The sequence below is a fragment of the Peromyscus maniculatus genome, chromosome 8 (genome assembly GCF_049852395.1).
Source record: "Peromyscus maniculatus bairdii isolate BWxNUB_F1_BW_parent chromosome 8, HU_Pman_BW_mat_3.1, whole genome shotgun sequence".
In the NCBI taxonomy this organism is placed as follows: Eukaryota; Metazoa; Chordata; class Mammalia; order Rodentia; family Cricetidae; genus Peromyscus; species Peromyscus maniculatus.
In genome coordinates, this window is record NC_134859.1 from 50,399,992 (window position 1) to 50,422,532 (window position 22,541).

A 22,541-nucleotide genomic window follows, 5' to 3' on the forward strand; every position below is an offset into this window, starting at 1 on the left:
TTTTCCTTCAATGACCATGACTCCACTAGCACTGAGCAGTAAGCTAGTTAGTTAGTAGTTATCTAGTTTAGTAGTTATCTAGTCGCCCTCTTGTTGAGCAGATCTTAAGTCCAATTAGAGTGCTGTTGATTACTGCCAAGATATGTGTGCTACTATTACACCTTTAGGGTTCTTGGGCCGTGCTGGTAGTTGATGTGGTTTCTAGGTGTGGTAGCTGTAGGCCTGTTGGTTGCCTGTCTCCTTTAGAAGCTTGCATGGCCTTCTGGTACCATGAAAATTAGTTCTCAGGGAGGGGGAGTTCAGGTCAGTTACAGCTCAGGGGTCTTTGGACCCTGTTTCTGCAGTGCATGGTGTCTTCAATAGGAACTTAACCTTCCAGCTCTGTGTGTGTGTGTGTGTGGAGGGGGGTTAACCAGGAGCAACCGCAATAGGCTATATGTTTTGAGTCTTTCGGATAACTCAGAAGACAGCTTCTCATGTCTGGTGTTGGGATTTTTGGTAGTCTTTGGCTCTTGGAGGAAGCACTATTTGTTCAGATGAGAAAAGTTCATTCCAACTATATATGCATATTTATACACAGAGTTATGTGTATTATAGGTTTTGTTTTTTTTTATAATGGTATGATTCCTCATGGCCTTTTCAGGCATTCTTATTGTTGTTTTATCCACTTCCCTCCATCTTCCAGATTTGCCTCCTTCCCCCCATCCCTAGAGAGCCCCCCACCCCATTTCTTAAACCTTACCAAGTCTAGTCAGAATTTCGCAGGGTAGGACTCCAGCTGTGCTTAACCCAGTCCTCGGGGGCTTCTGGTGCCTGCTCTAGTTCATGAACCACTAACTATCTAAGTGGAATTCAACTGTGCAAGGGTAGGAAGGAAGAGTGATTCTCGCTCACCCTGACCTTCCTTACCAAAGTCACCTCGCAGAGCTGTGTGGAAAGCCATCAAAACTGCAGACAACTTCGATTCCAGTGGACATTTCTACAGTGGGAACTCTGGAAAGTTTCAGGTGAGTAGCTTTATGGGATAAGTTTCTTCTTGGGTCTCTCACAAGTAGTGTTCAGAACAGCACTAACAGGATCCACTTACATGCTCACAGTTGTAGCCTCATCAAAGAGTAAGTAAAAACATTATTTAGTCGATGTGTGAGTTAATCACAAAGCACTGACAGGTGTCATATAACAGCTGCTATAAGAGAGGTGTTTGTGAGTCTTACTGGAATGCAGCCGCACCCCCTCGTTTACCTGTTGTCTAGGCTGCTTTGGGCTACAGTGGCCACATAGGTGTCTAGCCAAGACTGGCTTGCAAAGCTTTTAGTGTTTAGTCTCTGACTCTTTACAGAGAAATATTAATGTTTCTCAAACAGTGATGATAGAAATTCTGACTGATGGGCACTGCCTATGCACTTGAAGTATCCAGGAGCTAGAGCCCTGAGATCCAGGACTGCACTGTGTAACGGGCAGAGTTCATTCCCAGCTTGATTCTCTTGGTCTCTTCACCATTATTCATGACTCAACAGTTCTTAGAAGAGTTGAAGAATGAATCATTTTATTAGTAAACACTATTACAGAGTTCTCCCATTATTCCTGAGCTGACTCTCCATCTCAGCCTCACTCCAGGAACCCCAAGTCCCCCAGAGAAATTCTACAGAAGGTTGGTGCCTATGATTTCTTCATAAAAATCTGCCATTACCCTCACCTACTTCCCTATCAGGGAGCCGCCAGCCACCCTCCTTCGTTCTCCTAGAGGTTCTGCAAGATGCTAAACCTGGAGAAGCAAGGCGACACCGGCTAGCACCCACTTGGACGGGCTTTCTTTAGTCTTCAGGTTGAACGTCCACACGTAGGTGGGTCCCCGCTGACAAGTCTTGTACACAGGACAAGCGTAGGCACTTCGGCAATCTTGCTTATCTGCTGGGATGGCCTTGAGGAACATCACAGGCATGGGGGGTGTCAGGTCCTTCAGCTTTGCCTCTGTGATGACCCCAGCCTGGAAACAAGAAGGTGAGGAGAGCCACCTTAGTGCCAGAGCTCAACCAGCCAGCCTTGCTCCTGTGAGAGGTTCTCCCATTAGCCCACCGTGGAAACTGTCTCCTACTGTCAAAACTTCTATTTGTTCAGCATAAATCTACTGTTTCAATTGTTCCTGTGTTTGAGAGGGAGGCATTGCTATGTAGCTGAGGCTGTACCTAAACCCGTGGTCCTTCTGAGTGCTGGGATTGGAAGCATGTGATAGCACAACTGGCCTTACGTCAGTTGCTGACGTAGAACTCTAAAAGTTTATCCGTCTTCAGGTAGACTCCCCCTCTTTTATACTCTTTCATATGTCCATCTCATCAGAACATGAAGGGCCAGTGTTTGGCAGATGTCATGCCAGGTGCTAGAAGTTTAGTGGGCAAGGCAGCAGAATTACCCACAGATGTTTTCAGTTGGAGGTTAGAGCTGGGTCCGGTCGCTGCCTCTCTGAGGTTTCATTACGTGCTTACGTCACCTCTAGAGGATTGCAACTTTCTGGAGGAGGGACATTTTTTCCTTTAACTGGGGACAAGGGATAGTGTAGGACAGTTTGTAACTTTTCAGACGGGGCTGTCTTACGGTCTTCTGAGATGCCTTGATAGAATTACCTAGGACCACTGGATCATGGGCTATAAAGTTTCTACTGATTATAAGCTATATTACCAGGAGCGAGAGAGTCGTTAGCCAAATAAATTTGGACTTAGAGCAAGCACACTGAAGCGGACATTTTTGTAGAGTTCAGAAGACATTTAACTCTTTAACCTGCTGCTTTCCCAACTCTGCTGGACCACAGGACACTTCTTTACCACACGTGCTCTTTGGGAATGCTGGCCCCTTTACCCACGAGACCCTGAGCTGCTTTTGTTGGGGACAGGACAGTTTGGTTTGTTTTTGTGAAATGTATTGAAAGGATTTGTCTTTCTAGTTCTCTGCGGCTGATGGAAGGCATGGTGGGCGACAGAACAGGGGGGGCTCTCAGTGGTCCTCAGGACAGAATGTTCATGCTGAGGAGGAGCAGGGCAACCTCAGACTTCTTACCATACCATAATGCCAGCTCCTTTAAAGCATATGATTAGGTGTTCCTAGAGATGAATAACACCGTACTGGTTTCAGATTAGGTTCATTGCTCCGGAAGGAAATGCAGTGCCCTTTACCAGTTACCATCAGTTCTGTGGCATCATCTGCTGTCTGTGCCAGATGCAGTCCAGCTCTGTAGCAACCCCTTGGATTTCCACAGCGGCTGTTCTCCCATTGAACAGTTTGGCTATTTGGGCTCTTGAGAGGAAACACTAGACCGCAACCACGTGGTTAGCAAATGGTGGTGCTGAGGTCAGATCCCGCTAGTGTGGCTGCACCACACTCCCTCTCCAGAGCCTTTGCTCTGGCACCATGCTCAGCTGGGTAAAAATAGTCTCAAGAGAAAAAGTGAACCTAGGTAAAAAGATTGCAGAGCACCGCACTGGGCAGTCAGTGTGCTTGTCATCCAGCCCTGCCCCAAGGTGTCCTTCCGCTTGTCCCCAGACTATACCTGTGTGTCCCAGCAGGCACCTTCCATGAAGAGGCCATAGATGTAGGCCCCTTCCCGAGGGGGACTCCGGAGCTCCTCTCTGTTCTTCTTCGTCACATCACATTGTAGGGCCATCTGGTCTAGTGGCCATTCATTCTTGCGGGCCATGGACTGCATAATGGCAGTCAGGAAGGACTGGGGGTTGAAGAAACCTGTGAGCCACACAGTTGAAGGCATCGAGAAGTCGCCTGTCCAGGCCTCCAACTCTTTGATCCTGTTAAGCAGGTCCAGAAACCAGGCCGCCAGGCCCGCGGTGGAAGGGTAGGCTCGCCTGGCCCAGGGTTCTGGAACCACATCTAGGTACAGGGCATTCTGTAAGTTTTCCATCTCGCTGGTCATGGTCAGCTCTCCCTAAAGACCAAGAGTAGGGGGACAAAGAGTTAAGGGACAGAAGTCTCAGGAAGCACTGGCCTCTGAGTCCTCATAGGTAGGAGCTGACTCCAGTTGTGGTGGGGGCTACTAGTGCGGTCCTGTCTTGTATTTGCTTTGCAAGACTTGTCCCGTCAAGACTGGTGCTTGAGAACACTCCTGGTGCCCACTGCTGCCACTTCTCAGTGGCAGCGATCAAAGAGAAGCAATGCACTGCTGCTCCATGAGGCTGGGGCAGCACAGATGACTGAGGGGGACTCCTACGGGAATTACTGGGCCTGGGTACTGAAGGCTGCCACAGTAGGTTCGGCAAACTCAGCAGCCTTTTTTACGGGTTCACACCTAAGTCCCATTGGCTGCATTTCACGTGCCCCACGGTTACACGTGGCCTGGCAGGCATGGATGTCCCTAGCAGCGTAGAAGCCTCAACGCTCAGGCCTTTTGCTTGGTCTTACATAATGTCGGCTTCCGGGGGAGGGTAAGAAGTCAGGCAGCAGAGAAAGGGGCAGAGCAGGACGCTGACCGTGGGAGTCCTCATTTGTGACCCGGGAGGGGTGAAATCTAGCTGGCTCTCCTGGATTCCAAGAGCATTTGTGAACGCTTTGCAACACGACTATGAATAAGGGGGGCAAGAAAAGACAGAGGCAGAGCTGATGTCCACGTCTGTTCTTCACAGCCGAGGTGTAGAGGATAATGAGACTGGGTATTAAGTTGGGTTCTCAGAGTAATCCCCATAGATGGGAAGGCTGTGTTTTCTATTGATGGAAACTATAGAATTATGAACCTTTTCCAGGGCATATTACAAACCTTATGTTACAGCTTTAAAAAAAAAAGTTTAAGCTGGCAGTGGTGGCACATGCTTTTAATCCCAGCACTCAAAAAGCAGAGGCAGACAGAGCTGAGTTCGAGGACAGCCTTGTCTGCAGAGTGAGTTCCAGGACAGCCAGGGCTGCACAGAGAAACCCTGTCTGGACAAACGAAAAAAAAAAAAAAAACTTAATGTGCCTATAATGTCACAATTTGCTTGCTAATCTGGTTAAAAGGATATGTACAAAGTAATAAATTGCTACAAAAAAAAAAAAAAACAAAGTACCACAGAGCTATCAAGAAAAAAAGTAAGTGTGTGTATGTGTGTAAGCGATTTCATAATCAAGGCTGGTCTCCAACTCATATTCCTTCTGCCTCAGCCTCTCAAGTGCTGGCATTGCAGGTGTACAGCACCATGCCTGGGAATGATAGGGTTAAGTTTGCTTCTCCACAAAACTCTTCTGAGCTTTATCAAGTTTGGGTTTGTCTATGGAAGTTATTTACTGTACATGAGGAAGTCCTGGCTTTGTCCCATACTGTAAACCCACAGGATTTGTAAGTCTTCAGGAATGGTGAAGTATGATGAGAATGCCCTGGTTTTCTGGTGGTCCTACTTTGAGGACTGTGTCAGAGTGAGACAAATTCATAGGTCATTTGGGACTTGAGACAGCACCTGTCCTTTGCTTGTAAAGAGAAGTCATTTGTTTCTGGTTATCTCCCTGGGACAAGTTGGCAATCCTCTGTTACTAGGCTTCAGTGAAGTCTGAAGCCAAGTCTGAGTTTTGTTATAAGAAATGATGTGCTTACTATTAAAATAAGTGCCGTGGCCTGGGGAGATAGCTTAGTTGGCAAAAATGTTTGCCAAGCAAGCATGAGGACCTGAGGTCTATTCCCCAGATCCCCCGTAAAATAGCCAGGCACGGTGGTATGTGCTTTTTAGTCCCAGTGCTGGGGAAGTGAAGACTCACTGGCCAGCTAGCCTTGTCTAATTGGTGAGTTCCAGGCCAATGGGAGACCCAGACAAGATGAATGGCTCCTGAGGAACAAGATCATTCTCAGTTGATCTGTGGTCTCCATATGCATGTGCGTATAAATCCCCAGCACACACATCCACACAAACACACCTCCCTGTCACACACATGTAAACAGCAGTGAAACTATGCAGCATGGAACTATGATTGTGGCTATGTGCTGAGATTTATCTGTCTAAACCCATAGGAAGGGTAACACCAAGAGAAATAAATCCCCAAGTGAAAACTGTGGACTCCGGGTGTGTCACTGTGCACTCATCAGCTGTAATAAATGCAGACTCTGGAGATGCTAGGAGTATTTTGTAGTGGCTATGAACTTTAATACTATGCTAGAAAAAGGTCTAATTTTTTAATACCATACTTAATTCTTAACACCCTTCAGAAATCTAAACTCCTTTTGACAGCAAAGAAACACAAAATACGTAACTTAATTCATAAAATTTCTCTCACATCTGCTTATAGTATCACTTCTTCTGACAACAGTTTTGCATCGACCAACCAAATGCACAAGCAAGAGAAACCAAAAGAACGTGCTGCCTCCTAGGTTTCCCCGCTGTACCACAGAAGCAGGAACTACTGAGGAAGCGGGGCCGCCTTGCAGCTTGGTTTCCGGATGCAGGCATTTCCAGCACGTTGACAGCAGACGCAGAAAGGGCTGGTCTTTGAGGAGCTGGAGGCAACAGGGCCCTTCCCTGCTTTACCAAGTGTGCCTGCATTGCCCTCGTAGGCCTAGGGGAGTACAGCACGGACACTCTCCACGCTAGCCTGTCCTGAGAGCTATTCAGAACCAACCAACCCAAAGATGTTTCCTAAGATTTTGCCAGATTGATGGAAGCTGTTGTGGGGGCACAGGAAGAGTCTGTGGCCAAACTCTGGGCACCAGTCGTGTCGTCCCCCCCCCCCCTTTTAAAAAAATATTTTCATTTTTTGAATTTTGTGTGCAAATGTGTCTATGTGTAGCTTTGTACACCTACATGCAGTCTCTGCAGGGGCCAAAAGAGGCTGTGGGCTCCTCTGGAGCGGAAGTTATAGGCAGTTTGCTGAGCTGCCTGCCAGAGGTGCTGAGAACCGATCTTGGGTCCTCTGCAGGAGCGGCATGTTCCCTTCAAGGCTGAGCCTTCAGCAGCCCCTAGTACGGCTCTTCTTAAACATTATGATGCAATAAAGAAAATGGTTTCCTAACTTTTCCTGGCCTGGCTCTGAGCAGCATTGGTTAATATCTAAGCCTACCAGCTCACAGGGTATGTCAGTGAAAAGAAAACTTAAAAATCTGCCTCTTCCATCTCTTCAGCAGCCTTGGGTCCCAGGGTCCTGTGACACACTTCCTTGGTTTCCACACTGATGGGAAACTGGGAGACCACCGCAGTCCATGTGGCACCTTCCCCAGGTGTGATGAAGGCTGCTTGTCAGTGACCTTATCCACTGACTTGTCCCTATAAATAAGTGCTTTCATAATCTTCCTTTGGTGCAATAGAATGGAAACCTTATTTTTCCTGTAGGGCTGCATTCCTTTGAATCACATTGTGTTAGAAGCTAGATTCATAGGCTGCGGTCGGCTCAAAGCTAAGGAAGAAGGTACAGGTGAGACCAGAAACCTCCCTTTGGAAGGTCATCAGTAGCCAGGCTGTGGTCACATGGCAACAGCAGCAATCAGTTCATAGAGGACAGGCTGGGGATGACACTTCCTTGAGTGCTTCATGTCACACCCTATGCTGAGGGTCAGGGTCAGATCCTATCTATTCTTCTCAGGAAAATGTTTTTTCTTACTAGCTTCCCCCACCCCGTCCTGGCTGGGGCTTGAATCGGGTGCCTTCACATATTCTAGGTAAGCGTTAGCTACCTCTCCAACCCTTAGTGTCGGGAAATAAAGTTTCACTACATAGTTAAAGCTGACCTTGAATTTGTAATCTCACCTCGGGAGTGCAGGGATTGCTGCCATGTATACACATTATTACCCCTGGCCACTAGCTTTCATTTACGTAAGTCACCACGAGGTAGAATAAGGGGCTCACATTTTTCACTGTGGCTTCTAGACCGAGGTTGGCAGTGGCTTGCTCATTTTAGTCTCTGGTAGAGAACAAAATAGCCAAAGGTATCAGGGCTGGGTAGCGGCTGAATGGATGATGATCAAAGGCTCAGAGCATGACGCCCCTCCCAGCTTGAGCTGGAAGTCAACAGTCTGTGGGAGCCGAGACCCGAAGCCAGCCTTTGCATTTGAACAAGTGCATAAATTTAGAAAAACTAAAGCACAGTGAAAAAAATCCAAGGCCATCAATCATTTGAATAATGAGAAGTTCCAGACATGCCCAGATGCCGGGCCAGCCAAGTGAAATGGGACCCATGGGAGTTCCGAGATTTTCTGGCAGCTGCATTTCAAAACATGAAACAGGTGAGTTTAATTTTCCTAATGTCTCTTTTAATGCAATATACCTAAAATCCCACATATTAGAATATACAATCAATATAAATTATTAATGACATATTTTACAGTTTTTGGTCTTTTTTCTTTGAAATCTGATGTGCCGTTTACATTAGTGTCTGCTGTACTGGACAAGTCTAAAAGCTTGTTTACCTCTGTAGGGAGAGAACTTTCTAAACAGTCTCTCAGTATACGCTCCTTTGAATATTAGAAATGGTGAAAAAATAACCATCATTTAAGAATTCCATAGCTCAGGCTTTTGTGCATCTGGCTAATGGGAGTGAGAACACCTCGGGAGGCCGAGAGCCAGATGTCTGACTGGTGAATTCCCAAGAGAAATTCTCTCTGTGGAGCGTGTCTGTGGCTGGCTGGCTTTCCCCCAGACTTCTTCCCTACCCATATTCTGTGTGCTTTGAGCTGCTCCAGGCTTAGGGCTGTGTCTGGCAGCTCAGCTAGGACTTTCCGGGAATCTGATCTTATAGTCAGTCAGTTCATTTTCATCATAAAGGCTAAGAGTGTTTGGTTAATGACTCAAAGGGTCAGGCATTTTGTAACTGTGGTGCCCAGTTTGGGGCGTCGTTTGGAGACACCCACTTTTTTCTACACTGAACCAGGGACTACTGAAGTCAAGGACAAAGGGGAAAGGTCAGCAACAGCATTTCCTCTTCCTGTCCCGCTGGGTCAGCAGGTCACCTGACACCACCACCACCCCACCCCCCATACAAGCTTGGAAGCAGACTTCCTCACTCTCTCATCCAGCAGGTGCTGGTGTACTCTATGGCCAACCCATCTGGGAGGCCCCCCTGTTGTAGCCACCCTCCCGGGGTTCCCTTCCTCGGCTGCTTTCCCGCCTCTGAACTCGGCCTCCTTTTGCCATGGAGGGCATCCTCTGCCTTTCCTCTTTCCTGCTGCACTTCAGAAGCTGCTGCACTTGCCCCCAGGGACTCCTGGCACCGTCATCAGGGAGGACAGCAGGACTGGTGGACGGAGACAGAGACGGGAGAGTGTGTTATGGGGCTACTCTGGGGACCGTCCTCACGAAACTGTTTGCTGAGAGGATTCTGATTAGAAAATACCCTCCAGGTCATACAGGTTCTTCACAGCCTCTAGGTCATTGTTCTGTCGCCTTCTAGAAGTTCACCTTACACTGTTGTTGTCTAGGTGGACTCTTAGAGCAGGCTCTGGGTCCTCTGCTCTGATCTCTAGAGGCCCTGTCCTTTTGTCCTCAACTGTCCCTATCCACCTTTCCTCAAAGGACTCTCTGTGCTTCTGCTCTGGGGCCTCCCTTATCTCATAGGCCTTGCTCTGCATCCTCCTCTAGCCTCTGTTTATGAACCCCGCTTTCCACAGGGCTATCCAGGCAGGGAACGCTCCTCTTTGGCCTCTTCGTATCCTTCCCCACAGAGCGCATCAATCAACATTGTGGGGCTCAGTCTGAAAGGAGAGATACTCCACACTGCTTCCCCATCTCTGCCCAGGCATCCTTCATGATTGACTACACAGAGCCACAGTGAAGGTTCTTAGAAGAAAAATGAGCGAACAAATTGGAAGTCGAATGGGTAAATAGCCTGCACCAAATTGCCTGGCTTCAATAAGTTATGACTGCAGCAAACCTACTCAAGATAATTGCTGCTCTATACCTGCTTCCCCAGGGCGGGAGATGCAAAATATGACAGGCAAGGGCCTGGTTTACATTTGAAACTGCTTCGGAATTTTGCATTTATCTGATTATATGCTGACATGAAACTTGAAAGCTATCAAATACCGCCTGTCCTCAATAGCCCAGGCATTCCCATCTCATCTTTCATATTGTTTTCCTCTGTCCATATTATGCATGGATGTGTGGGGTTGGGGGTGGTGGAGATTAAAAGAAGAAAAATTAAAACAACCCTAGATTTTGTACTTCTTGGTACTTTCTATAGGCGTCTAAATGTAGCAAATTCAATTGTTTTCACACGCATGACTATGACTTTGTAACTCCAAAAACTAGACATGTAGCACCAGTAGAATCCAGACTTGGAATTTGGGGGCCTAAGTGAGCTTTCGCTGTAAGCTACAAAACCAGTTTCTGCATAATAGACACACACACACACACACACACACACACACACACACACACACACACACACACACACACACTTCCAAGATACTGGGGATCAAATCCAGGGCCTTGTCTATGCTGATGCTGGGCAAGCTCAATCACTGAGCTATTCTGCCAGCCAGAGATTCTAACTAAAGATTCTTACTAAAGGTGCCAGTTGTAAGTCATTACCCATGGGCATAGAAGACCCCACTGACCACGGACCAAGCGCCATGCTGATTCTTTCAGGCATTTAGGTGGTTTGGGGACAGTTGCCCTTCAGCTCCCAGGTACCCTGGTGTCTACAGCTCTGTTCCTGTGGTTTCCAGCCATGTCCTCTGGCAATGTTTCTCTCGCTCATGACCTTGCTCACCTGTAAGCCGAGGTGCAGCTCTCTTAGTGAGCGCTGGATCTCTCTGGTAAGGATGTTCATGCGTTCACATTCTTGGAAGGCAACCACAATGTAGGGTGTGCGCTCCTCCACCTTGGCCATCAGCTCTGGGATGTTAAACTCTTCTGTCACCCGATCCAGTATTTCTTCCAGAAGGGCCTTGACCTGCTCCATGGCAGAAAATATGAGGTTAAGGAGGGACTCCATGGAAATACATGCCTGGTATGGTAAACCTGGCCAATAATCTCATGGTTGGGGACCTCAGAAGCTCCAGGGGTATTAGGGTCCTACTTTTATTAATCTGCTAAATGGGCATAGTACCAAACTGCCTTGTAAATTCCTGGTTCTCTACCCATAGATTAGTGCAGCTCTTCAGCCTCATCAGAGAAGCTGCCCTGTGCAGTCGCTGAGGGTTAGCACAGAATCTCAAAACCAGTCCAAGTGCTGAGAATAAGAGACCCCAGAGTGCTCAGTCACACAGGGGACATCTGTATCAACCCAGGAATCAGGACCATTGCAGGAAAGGGGGCAGGAAGATTGAAATAGCCAGAAGCTGGGGAGGACCTGAGCAAAGCAGGGTCAGGACATGATAGGATTGTCATACTTGTTTTTTTTCCCAAGACAGGATTTCTCTGTGTAGTTTTGGTGCCTATCCTAGATCTTGCTCTGTAGACCAGGCTGGCCTCAAACCCAGAGATCTGCCTGGCTCTGCCTCCCAAGTGCTGGGATCAAAGGCATGTGCCACCACTGCCCGGCAGGACTGTCATACTTTTAAACTCAATAGCAGCTGTGGTTGCTTGCAAAAGATCAAGTGAGTCGGCTCCCACCCTGAGTTGATTATTACAAAGAAGACATGGAGTTGAGGGTGTGTGGAGTTGAGAGTTCTGAATGCGGAGTTAGGGGAAGGAGTCGGGGGCGGGTGGTGGTGGTGGTGGTGGTGAGTATGATCAAGATACATTGTATGAAATTCTCAAAGAATTAAAAAAAATATTCTTTACAAGGAGGGGATTCTACCCTCCTGTAATGGACACTAGATGACAGTCACCTATCATCTGCTGCCTGTCCACTCATCACACTCCGGTTTGCTTGCTTAGATCAGCTAGGGCAGGTTTGAGGAGTGACCTCAGGACACTCCTCTCCAGAGGCTGGCCAGTTCCCTGTAACTTGCGTCACCAGCTTAAAAAGATAAACACACCTTTCTAAGAATTGAGGTTGAAAAACTCACAGGCCAACCCAGTTAGCTACAGGCACTAAATTGGAAAGCCGTAAGACTTTGACCTAAGATGCCCCTTGTAGGCCACATGGAGCTGAAGTGATGGGCAATGGTAGTGACAAATACATGTGTGGGTGTGTGTGCACATATCAGCAGCCTTCCAAGTCAGCGGTTCCCACATCCACAGGTCCAGCGAATCATGGATCAAAAACCAAACATACCTTGCCATTATTATAACTGCACAACCTTAGACATTACAGCTAATCTAAGGGTGATTTAAGGTATATGAAATGGATGCTTTACTGAACCTCAGTAAAGCACTTGCCTAGCATGTATGAGACCCAGCCCTGTATAAGTGTATAGCAGAGAATGTGCATAACTGATATGCAGATACTAAGCCATCAACATAAGGCATTTGGGCCTTTAGCATCCATAGGGAGGGGCCTGGATATTAAGGGATCCCACCCCCACACTTCCCTCTGTTCTGTATTTCCAGGAGGTAATGCTGTGGTTTTCTAGTTGTGAATTCTGAAAGAGGCGTGGCCATCTATCACTTAAACTCCTCCTTCCCTCAGTCTCTTTTCCCACACAAACTAGCAGCTAATTAGACCAGGGGAGCTGGAATAGCCCGGATTTCTCTCCTAGAAAATTGGAACTGAGCTACAGAGATGGTGGGTTATTTGAGGGCAGGCACGTGGAGGCTGACTTGGCCATTTTGGAGTAAATGAGTAAGCCCAGGAGGTTTGTTAGCAGAGAAAGACAGATGAAGCTGTGCACACACAGTGGCCAGCTGGGCAGCAGAGCAGATTGGAAGGAGCAGGAAAGTGGGAGCAGGTGAGCAAGCGCCTCCCCTTCCAAGTCCTAAGAGCTGAGCTCCAGAGGCCTGCACCTGCCTGGGCTTCGTTAACTTCAACATCTCCATCCTTTCCTCCAACAACAGGCCTCTATCTCCTTTGAGAAATGATTTCTTCCGTGCCTTTCCAGACACAGTCACTGGGCCCGAGCATCTCCTTACTCAGTTCTCATGGGATGCAAGCAAGTCAGTTAGGCCTCTGGTTTTCATCCACAAACATATGCACTAGAGTCTGTCTTTGCTGTCTCCCCTCCCCCAACTCCCAGGGTTGACTTGAAGATCAAATCAAACCAACTGATGGATGGCGCGGCATCTGAAAGCTTTAAAGGACTATATAAATGTAAAGGATGATTAATATTCACCTTGCCTTGAATTGCTAACACACAATCCATTCCCCAGGAAAAGAGCTGATGGTAGGAGAAAAGAAAAAAAAAGAAAAAGAAAAAAGCCAATAGCCTATCACCGCACGCCAAATGGGTCTCTGGTTGCTGTCATAGCAAAAAGTAGAATGGAATTTTAATGGTACCTGAAAGCTGCTGCCAGAGCCGAAGACAAATGGCTAAATTTATATTATATTTCTGTCTCTGGAGTGGAATTGAAGAAACAGTTCTGTATCAGTGAGCGGCTATTTGGCTGTGACTCACAAAGAGATGAAAAGATGGTCTAGAGGCATTGCTCCAAAATACACGAGGATGGGGACGCAGAGTTCTTTCCTGCTTATCAGAAGGGGTTTGGAGGCTGGAGAAAGAGTTGTGGATGGGGAGGAGCAGGACACAGAAAAAGGAAGACTCTCTTGTGCTCTGGGAGCCCCAGGGATCCTTCAGAGGGGAGGGGCGGGTTCCAAGGGATTAGCTATTTCGTTTCCATAAGTCAACACCTTTGCTTTTCCTTCTCTTTAGGAAAGTAATACATACTTACTAGAAATCCACCTTCTGGTATATCTTTTCTTCTTATAAGAGGGAAAGTACTAGTAAGCTGTCAATATTTGATTGGGTGTGCAGATTTCCTTCAATGTACAGGACACTTTGTCTTTTCGGTCACCAGCCAGCTAGCCACATTCACTTAACAATTATGATTATGCATTCATCACCCATCTATCCACCACCATACCTACCAGTCTCTCTCCCTCTTCTCTCTCTCTCTCTCTCTCTCTCTCTCTCTCTCTCTCTCTCTTTCTCTCTAAACACACACACACACACACACACACACACACACACACACACACACATATTTATACATATATCTTTCTGGTCTTACTTTGTAGCCCTGGCTAGCCTGGAACTTGCTATGTAGACCAGGTTGGTCTTGAACTCACTGAGATCTGCCTGCCTCTGCCTCCCCAGTGCTGGGATTAAAGGTGTGTGCTATTGTGGCTGGCTTCCCTATAAATCTTGAGTGCACTCCTCTGTCACTAAATATGGAATGGTTTCTTAATTCAAAATGTGTATTTTGCTATTTTGACATACATAATTTATTGTCCTTCTGTTGGTAAGTAATTGTTCTGTTCATCATTTCTACACCATAAAAAATTCTGCAATAAATAAATAAAATACACCATAAAATAATCTGTGTACTTTTGAGTATATTTAGTGGCCAATTTCTAAGAAAAAGAATCATGAGTGGAAAATATGAACATTTTGAACTTGGGTAGCTATTGTCAAATTGTTCTGTCAATTCAACTTTGACTAACAGAGATGAACAGGCCTACCTTTTTAGGTCTCACACTGTGGATTGTCACATTTGAAACCCTTTAGCATTATGAAAAATTACATTTTTGCTTCCCTTAGTTGTCACTGAGATAGCATCACTTTTCTTGTTGGATATTTATCTTTGATCCCCTGGAACTGGAATTACAGGTTGTTGTGGGCTGCCTGATGTGGATGCTGGGACCTGAACCCAAGCAGCAAGTGCACTTAACTTCTAAGCCATCTCTCTAGGCCTTAAAGAAACTTAATTCATCAAAAATATCAATCTTTGTGTTCCTAGATTTTGAGGTATCTAAAATGTTGCAGAATACCTTCTTGTACGGTCATAAAAACATCCATACAACTGGTCTGACAGTGCATTTGTGGTTTTCTTGTTTTGCATTTAAATATGTGTGAAATTTAAGCCATACTTTCATCAAAGTATAGGGAAAATGGTTTACTTTTCTCCAAAAGTAGAATGGCTAGCTGTTTTTTTTTTTTTTTCAGCACTAAGAAATGCTATCCTTTAGCACCAAACTGCTTTAACACCACAGAAGGGAGAAGGCCTTGCAACCCCGGGCACTCCTGGAGGAGACCAGTGCTCTGGCTAATCAGAGTCCCCTCCGGGTTCTGACGTCGAACCCCAGTCCTCAGGATCTCAGAATATGACTGCATTTGAACACACACCTTTATAGAGGAAATTATATGATAAGGAGGCTATTCAGGTTGGCCCTAATCCAATCTTATTAGTGAGGAAGAGGAGGTTTGGGCATCTACAAGAAAGAAAACAAGGTCATGTGAGGACACAATGGAGGAAGTGGTCACTGTGAGCAAAGAGGTGATGCCTCAGGAACAAATTATACCCTCCTGAACCTTAACGGGGACTCTAGTTTTTAGGTACATGAGGACATGACTTTCTGTTGTTTACGTTACCTCGACTGTGGAGTTTTGTTAGAGTGGTCTTAGCAGAGGAGGTACAGGGTGCTCTCCTCCTGGCTATTAGCAGATCTGCCAGCCCCAAATAGTCAAGACCAAGCAGCAGGTCTAGGCCAGGTTGTCCAGTGAGCCCACCACGTCCTCAAAGAAACCCATGTGGGTTACAGTATGGTAGACACTGTCGGTCTCCTCCCCAACGTCCCCAACCCTTGCCTTTCTCTTTCTCCTAGGCTCATAGAAGCTAGCCACACTAACCCCAGCTTCCCCTCATGGAGGAGGTGTGAACATGACGGTAGACTTGGTTCAAAGTGCAAGAGTGTGGGTGGAAAGGCAAGCTCTGGCTTGGATTCTCCTCCTCCTGACCTGCAGAGCTATAAGAACACAGGAACCATGTGCAAAACAATTCCACGGCTGAGTAGTGGCACAAGGCATGATGGGACATGTACCCAGTAACCTGCATGTATGCTCTGCAGGATGGGAGCTAGCTGAACCTTGCTTGAAGGCTCCTGTCCATTACTTGCACATCCTGGCTGTCGTCAGAAAGAGAGAGGGGCATTTTTCTTTCTGGGTGACTTCGCTTTTTCCCCTTATCCTCTGATTTTATCTGACACATGCAGTGGTGAAAAAGGCCAACTAATATGCTCATCTACATCAAAATAATTAGTGTACCAACTCCTGGGCCTAAGCCCACGTCAGGGTTTGAATCTGAAATGTCCCCCATGGATTCATTTTGAAGGCTGCTGATCTTGGTAGGTAGGTAGGGCCGAGCTGGCAGAAGAAGGCCACTGGGGTCTGTTCTTCACTCCTGCTTCTGACCATGCTCTCTTTGCCTCGTGGTCTATTCCGGTGTGAAGAATGTGTCTACCCCATGCTCCCACCACCATGCATGGAGCTGGTCTACACTGCCTTCCATGCCACGGGAGTGGAAATCCCTCCAAAGCCCTCTTCCTAAATTGTTTCTGTCGGGTATTCTGGTCACAGAGATGTGTCAGTAACCAATTACCTCCTAGCTAAGACTCAGAATTCCCTTTTCTTTTTTCCGGGTTCTGAAGACTGAGGGGTAGAATACTTGCCTGGCAAGTATTCTACCACTGAGCTTTACAAATATCCTCAGAATTTTACCCTGTAGCTCATTCTTAGGCATATTAGAACTTTATAACTCCTGTTTGAAGGAAATCACTCCCAACTTTTCACAAAAGCCTGACTCGTCACCTCACTGTCAGCTTGCTTTCTCAGAATCAGTCCCGGCAGCATGAATGTTTGGGAAGTGCCCAGCTTCTCTACCCTAACCTTCCAAGGCTGTTTCCTTATGCTTTCTTATGAGCAGCATGGCAGTGCCAATTAGAGCATTGGTTCTCAACCTGTGGGTCTTGACCCCCACAGGTGCCCCACATTAAATTTTTATGTTACAGTTCATGGCAGTAGCAAAATTACAGCAATGAAGTAGCAGCAATGAAATAATTTTATGGTTAGGGGTCATTAACATGAGGAGCTGTATTAAAGGGTTGCAGCATTAGGAAGGTTGAGAACCCCACTGAGCTAGAGGGAGCTGGCAGTGCCATGGGGTGGATATGGGTTGGCAGACACACATCTCTTCTAAGTAGAATTCACTGGTCTCAGAAAAAAAATTATCAAGAAGTTTCACTCTAGTGGTCCATTCTTCTGACCTCTCTTCCCCCTATAATCATGTTAAGTCTCCCCTCCCCCACATTGCCTTTGGTTATCCTCAGACCCACATGCCAACCACCCTAGTTTGTTTTCTACTCTATCATTTCTCCCTAGCTTCATGAAACTTCCCTGCCTTGTGCTTGAAGCATTTTGATCATTAACACTGGCCCTGGAGGTCATTCTCACTGAGAGAAGTGTGGCTGTCCAGATGGGGTCCAGATGTTGGCAGCTGAGTGGAGAGGTGTTTTGCAGCTAACTGCAGCGTCATTATTTACTTTGCCCCCCAAAAATCCAGAAGTTGGTATCAATGCCCCCAAGCCCTTCCTGCTCAGCCCTGACCTTCCCTCATTTCAGCAGATAAGCCAAATGAAATCTGACTTTGGGTTGGCAAAACCATCTGCCAATCGCAATGTTAGAGACTTCCTGCCAACACTGTTAGCAGAAGGCTCCCACTTGCCAGCCTTGGGATCCCCGAACTGTCTCAGGCAATGCCCACCACGCACCTTTTCTTCCCGTGTAATGCCAGTTCCATCTCCAGCTTGGTGATCCCGAGGCTGCATCTCCAGCACGGTTCGGAAGAGCTTTTCTGATGTCTGGGTAAGGAAGCCGATCTCGGCATTTGGGTGGAGGCCGTACAGGTAGGGAGACTCAGGGGGCAGCTCAGCATCGATATACTGAAACCAAGGGCGAGGATCAGCCAAAGCATAACTAGCTTGTCTCCTATCTGCATGGTCCTTTGTGGGACATAGCACCAACACCCTGGTGGAGGATCACAGCAGATTTCACCCACGGGGCACCATTTCCCCTTGTCTGCTCTTAACATCATCCTCTTCCCACACCAGACCAGATTCCCACAACTCCCATACAAAATAAACATGAGATTGGGGTGGAGGGAGCAGTCAGCTTGGCTGCAAACTGAAGGGCTCACATTCCCAAGAAAAGGAATTGGAGTTGAAACACTTTAAAACACTGTGTCACCTAGACACACCTCTGGTTAATTCTGGTAGCCACGTTAGACTGCCCGAGAATCTTGCCCAGTTTATAGAAGTCACTTTCTTCACTGGCTGTTTTGTGCACCCCCTTCTCAGTTCTTTTTTTTTTAAGGTGAAAAGCTATATCCCAAGTTAGGCTCCTCAAGTGCCTTTTGCGACCTCTTGGTGTTGTTACCGACTAGTTTAAATATTGCTCATTCTTTAAAGACAATTTTGTGGTTTTATCCTTGCATTTTTTCCAGCCCATTCCTGGGCCCTTGGCAGGTACACTAGAACCATCTCTGATCTGGCAGATTCCATGGAAGTGCAAGGAAGGGATTGTACCTCAGACCTTTGGGAATGTGCAAGTCCTAGTACTGTGGGATGCAAGGACCAAGCCTCCGCAAGGATGCTGCTCTGGCAGGTGGATTGTCCACAGACACCAGGGGATGCTCTTGCGCTATCATTTTGGGCAAAGGCTCTCAAACAGGTTAGAACTTTCTTATTTCTCATAAGAAGTCCCCTCGTTTTGAATTTCTTCTTACAGGTATGACTTTTCTGCATCAAATGACTTCTATGACTATGATTCTTAAGTTTTATGAATTAAACTTTTTTTTAAGTTTCCATGACTACTCTTTTCCCTTAAATTTGGTATAAACTCCAGTAAATTTTAGTTCTTTCAAGAATGCTTAAAGATCTAAAAATCTTTTTGCCCTCCCCACAAATGATCTTTCAGTAGATTTCTCATGGCAGGTTAAAAAGAGCTGAATGCTTTAAAAATCAACGCAATAATAGCACATGAAAAACTGAAATGCTAGTAAAAAAATCTCAGTGAAAATGTTTTTCTTTTATGTGGGTATACATGCCTGTGTCCATAGCAACCAACAGGAAATGGAAGGAGTAAGTGATCTGGACACAGAACATTTTCTATCAAGATACTGGTAAAGTTTATGCAAGGGTCTCGAAGTTCTTACCTGAGAGTTTTCCCTATTCAAATTGTCTTTGTCAACATCTTGAATAAAAACAAGTAAATAACTGCCCTGGGTGTTATTTGTGGGAAAGATTGACAAATAGAATTATGGAATCAAACATCAAGGATACAAAGATCTCCAGGCTCAATTTCATCTTTAATTTGAGGCTGGAAATCCTGAGCTTCTTGAGTTGAGCAAAGCCAGCTGAGGGCAGAGAGCAAGGCTGAAATATGCTCAGCTCTCCTGGCCATCCTTTCCTGGCCCCCAGTCTTGTTCCAGTGTGAGCATGTGCATGCTGAGCTGTGCAGGGCACAGACCCCCCCCCCCCCAACACACACACACCATTAGACCATCACACCACTGTAAGCACAGCAGCGCCTCACCTGATGATAACCACTGTAGTCCATGTTGCCTGGGACTGGGAACCCTGGGGCCAGGGACAGGTCTCCTTCTAGCATTTCTGGCCTAATGAATTCCTCCAGATAGGTCCTGCAGAGTCTCCGGTCCCAGTCATCTGTGATATGGCCTCCATACATGATCTCACCAAACAGGTACCGCAAGTCATCATAGGGCACCTGAGTCAGAGGGGAGAGAGAAGAGCTTTGGAGCTGGATACCTGCTGAGATTAAAAGTGATGTCTTTTTAAACTTTGTGCCCCCAGAGCCTGGCAGTATTAGGCATGCTTGGGATATCACTAAAGGCTTGAAGAATTACAGCAGGCTTTTCCTAGGAGCCCTTTACATAGGCAATGAGTGTCAAATTGGAGGCACTGAGGACTATGACCCTTTTAAGACTTTCTGACATTAATAACAGCATCAGTCGTCCCCTCTGAAAGTTCAGAGTAAATAAAACACAGCTTAGAAGATCCCTGGAGGAAGAAGGAGGGAGGGAAGGCATTTGAGACAAGCCAACCAACCAAGGGGCGAGGCTGTGGGGCTGGGCTTCCTAGGACCTAGGGTAGGGTTTAGGTAGGACTTCCCAGGGCATTTGAGCCTATGGTCTACTTGCTCATGCTTCAGACAAGAGGAGCCTTGGTGGTATGAGCAGTCCTTTAGACAGAAGCCTTTGTGAGCAGAAGTTTCTCTGACATGGACTCGACAAAGAGGAGGCTGGCTACAGTATGAATTTGCCTTTTTTCCCCCTGGGGCCAAACCATATCCACAGGAAGAGCTGTGTGTGCCCATGAAAGCTCTGCCCCATTACCTAATCAAGTTGGGTTGGGAACTTATAATGGGGTCTCTTCCTGCCAATCCACAAGTCCCTGCTATGCTGTGAGTACATACAGGTGGTCTGATGGGCGTTTGGATGGATTCCCATGGGGCTGCCAGTTTGGTTCCTTTGTTTCCTGTGCTCTGACCTCGCAGTAATACTTCTCAGCCTTAGGTTAGTCCTGGGCTTGGAACTTCCTCATCTCACTTGTGTGGGGTCTTGGACCTTGCTCATGTCACACAACCCTTGTGTGTGGGAAGGCCACATCATGATGACCTTCACCCGTACCCTTTTGCTGTACCTTTGTGTTAGCCTCCAGGAAATTGTAGAGCACATTGACAGAGATGGTAAGGTCCCCTGTGCTAAAAGGGTAGGACCGATTCCATCCCTGCGGCCCGAACTTCCGTCTTTCGGCAACCACCGCGTGAAAGTAACAGAGAGCAAAGAGGATGCTCTTGAACTCTGTCTCCCGGGAACACATTTCCAGAGTGTCCTGGAAGAGAAGCATCATTAACAATGCTGACACAGTTTCTTTTACCTTGGGTAGTCGAGGGTGTGGTGAAGATCAGCATTCACACTAGGTAAGGTTACCGTAGTCCATGTTTAGGGTTTGATGCACGGTAAAGGGATTAGTGGGGCAAGAGTTTGATATGCAGAAGAGATGAGTTTCAGTCCGGCACTTGAGCTAAAGTTCATATTTGGACTACAGTGCCTTTGGTGGATGATTTAGCTTTGTGCACATGGATTAACTATTTAGGTACCTGAGCATTGCTAATGACGGCAGCAGATGGTCTGTGGGTATGAATGTTTCACTCATTCTATCAATGTCACTGTGACCCAGGTAGGTGGTGGCCCCTACAGCCTTACCTCTAAACTATGCTTTCCTGCCCATCATGGAATAAGAATGCATCCTTCCATCTCTGAGATAAGGGGCCCCTGGCTTCTGTACTGAAGAGCTATTGAGATGAAGGAGAGGATGGGAACCAGACTCACAGCAATGAGAGATGCTGTACCATCCATGCTCCTCACCGCTCTCCACTGCCCAACGCCTGAGCAGGAGAGATCAAACAGGAGGTAAGCAAACAGTAGGGAGAGGTATGTGACTACAGAGCATGAGGATGGGCAAAGATGGGGTCCACGGTGAAGGGGAGAAAGACTCAACAGAGGGGAGGAAAGAAGCAGTCACTGCTTCAGAGGAAGTTGTGAGGTCCCACTTGGTGGACTTGGAGGAGGATGGCAGTGATGGAGGTGATCAGGACACAGGTAAGCCTGCATTTTGAAGGGATAGTAGGGAGGCGATCTCTGGATCCTCTGAAATTAAAAAATAAATCACATTCTATGAATGAGACTCTTTCTGTTCATTCTGGAGCAAGATGTGGTAGCCAGAGCCAAGAGGGTGCTCTCAAGGCTCCTACCACTAGATTCATTCAGGCCAGATGCTTCTTCCAGGAACCACTTGTAGGCTGTGCTCACTCAGAGCAGGTGCCACAGAGAAAACAGTGGGAGCTTCTGATATTGCTCGTGTTCCCATGGATACACTCCTCCTGAAAATGTGGTGTCTCTGTGGTGCCCTCACTGGGTCAGAGGTGGTAAGGAGGGTAAAGATATCACCTTGTGAAACATTAACAACTCTTTTCTGGAGAGAGCAATTCTCCATAAACTATAGGATGCTTTGTTACTTCTTACACATTTTTTGGGGGGGCAGAATCTGTGGGAAAATGCCTTTAAGCACAAATGCCTTTAATGTCCAGACTGCCTGACAGTGATAAACACTCACATAAGAGTTGGAATAAAATAATCACCCCCAAATAGCATAAGTATCAGGGAAGCAGGAATGCAAAGGAGACCAAGGAATTTATCCTTCACATGGTTAAAGTGGGCCTCTGGGGGAGCAGGGTGAATTTATGAAAGCCTCCACTGTAAACAATGAATGGCCTCATGAATCTGTCCTTCTCAGAATGAGTTACTTAAGGTGGCTGTAAACTGTGAATGAACCTTTTGAGGCAGGGACGGATCAGCCAGGAAGAGAGAACATCTCTTCGGATTTATTCCCACTTGTGCATTATCCAAGACTGGACATCAGGAGTGCAGGGAAAGAAGCCCAGGGACAATGACCCACAGCCTGGCTGTGACAAGGATGCCAGGTGTATTTCCAGATAAGGAAGTACAGCAGGTGAGGATCTACTGTCTCCCAACTGTCCAAGACCCTCAAGGCAGGACAGTTGAGGATGGTTTGCTGCTGGGCCCTTGGGTCTAGAGCCAGCTAAGTACATGCTAATGATAATGCTTTCCTCCTGTGAGGGTCCCCACCACAACTTCCACCCTCTTCCAGCCTCCCTCCCCACACCTCCTAGCACT

At 46.8% G+C, this 22,541-nt stretch overlaps 1 protein-coding gene across 2 annotated transcripts in view; it reads right to left on the reverse strand.

Moving 5' to 3' along the window:
- Positions 1–1,522: 1,522 nt before the first annotated feature.
- The window catches only part of Dnah9 (dynein axonemal heavy chain 9), a 356,165-nt gene continuing 335,146 nt past the window's right edge, over positions 1,523–22,541 (reverse strand). For both annotated transcript variants that reach the window (XM_006973518.4, XM_076542621.1), the window contains 6 exons: positions 20,485–20,676; positions 19,358–19,549; positions 17,536–17,706; positions 10,660–10,842; positions 3,542–3,931; positions 1,523–1,987 (listed from right to left, as the gene is read on the reverse strand). In XM_006973518.4, the coding sequence (XP_006973580.1) occupies positions 1,760–1,987; positions 3,542–3,931; positions 10,660–10,842; positions 17,536–17,706; positions 19,358–19,549; positions 20,485–20,676 (1,356 nt within the window). In that variant the 3' untranslated portion in view covers positions 1,523–1,759. The remainder of the gene's footprint in view (positions 1,988–3,541; positions 3,932–10,659; positions 10,843–17,535; positions 17,707–19,357; positions 19,550–20,484; positions 20,677–22,541) is intronic.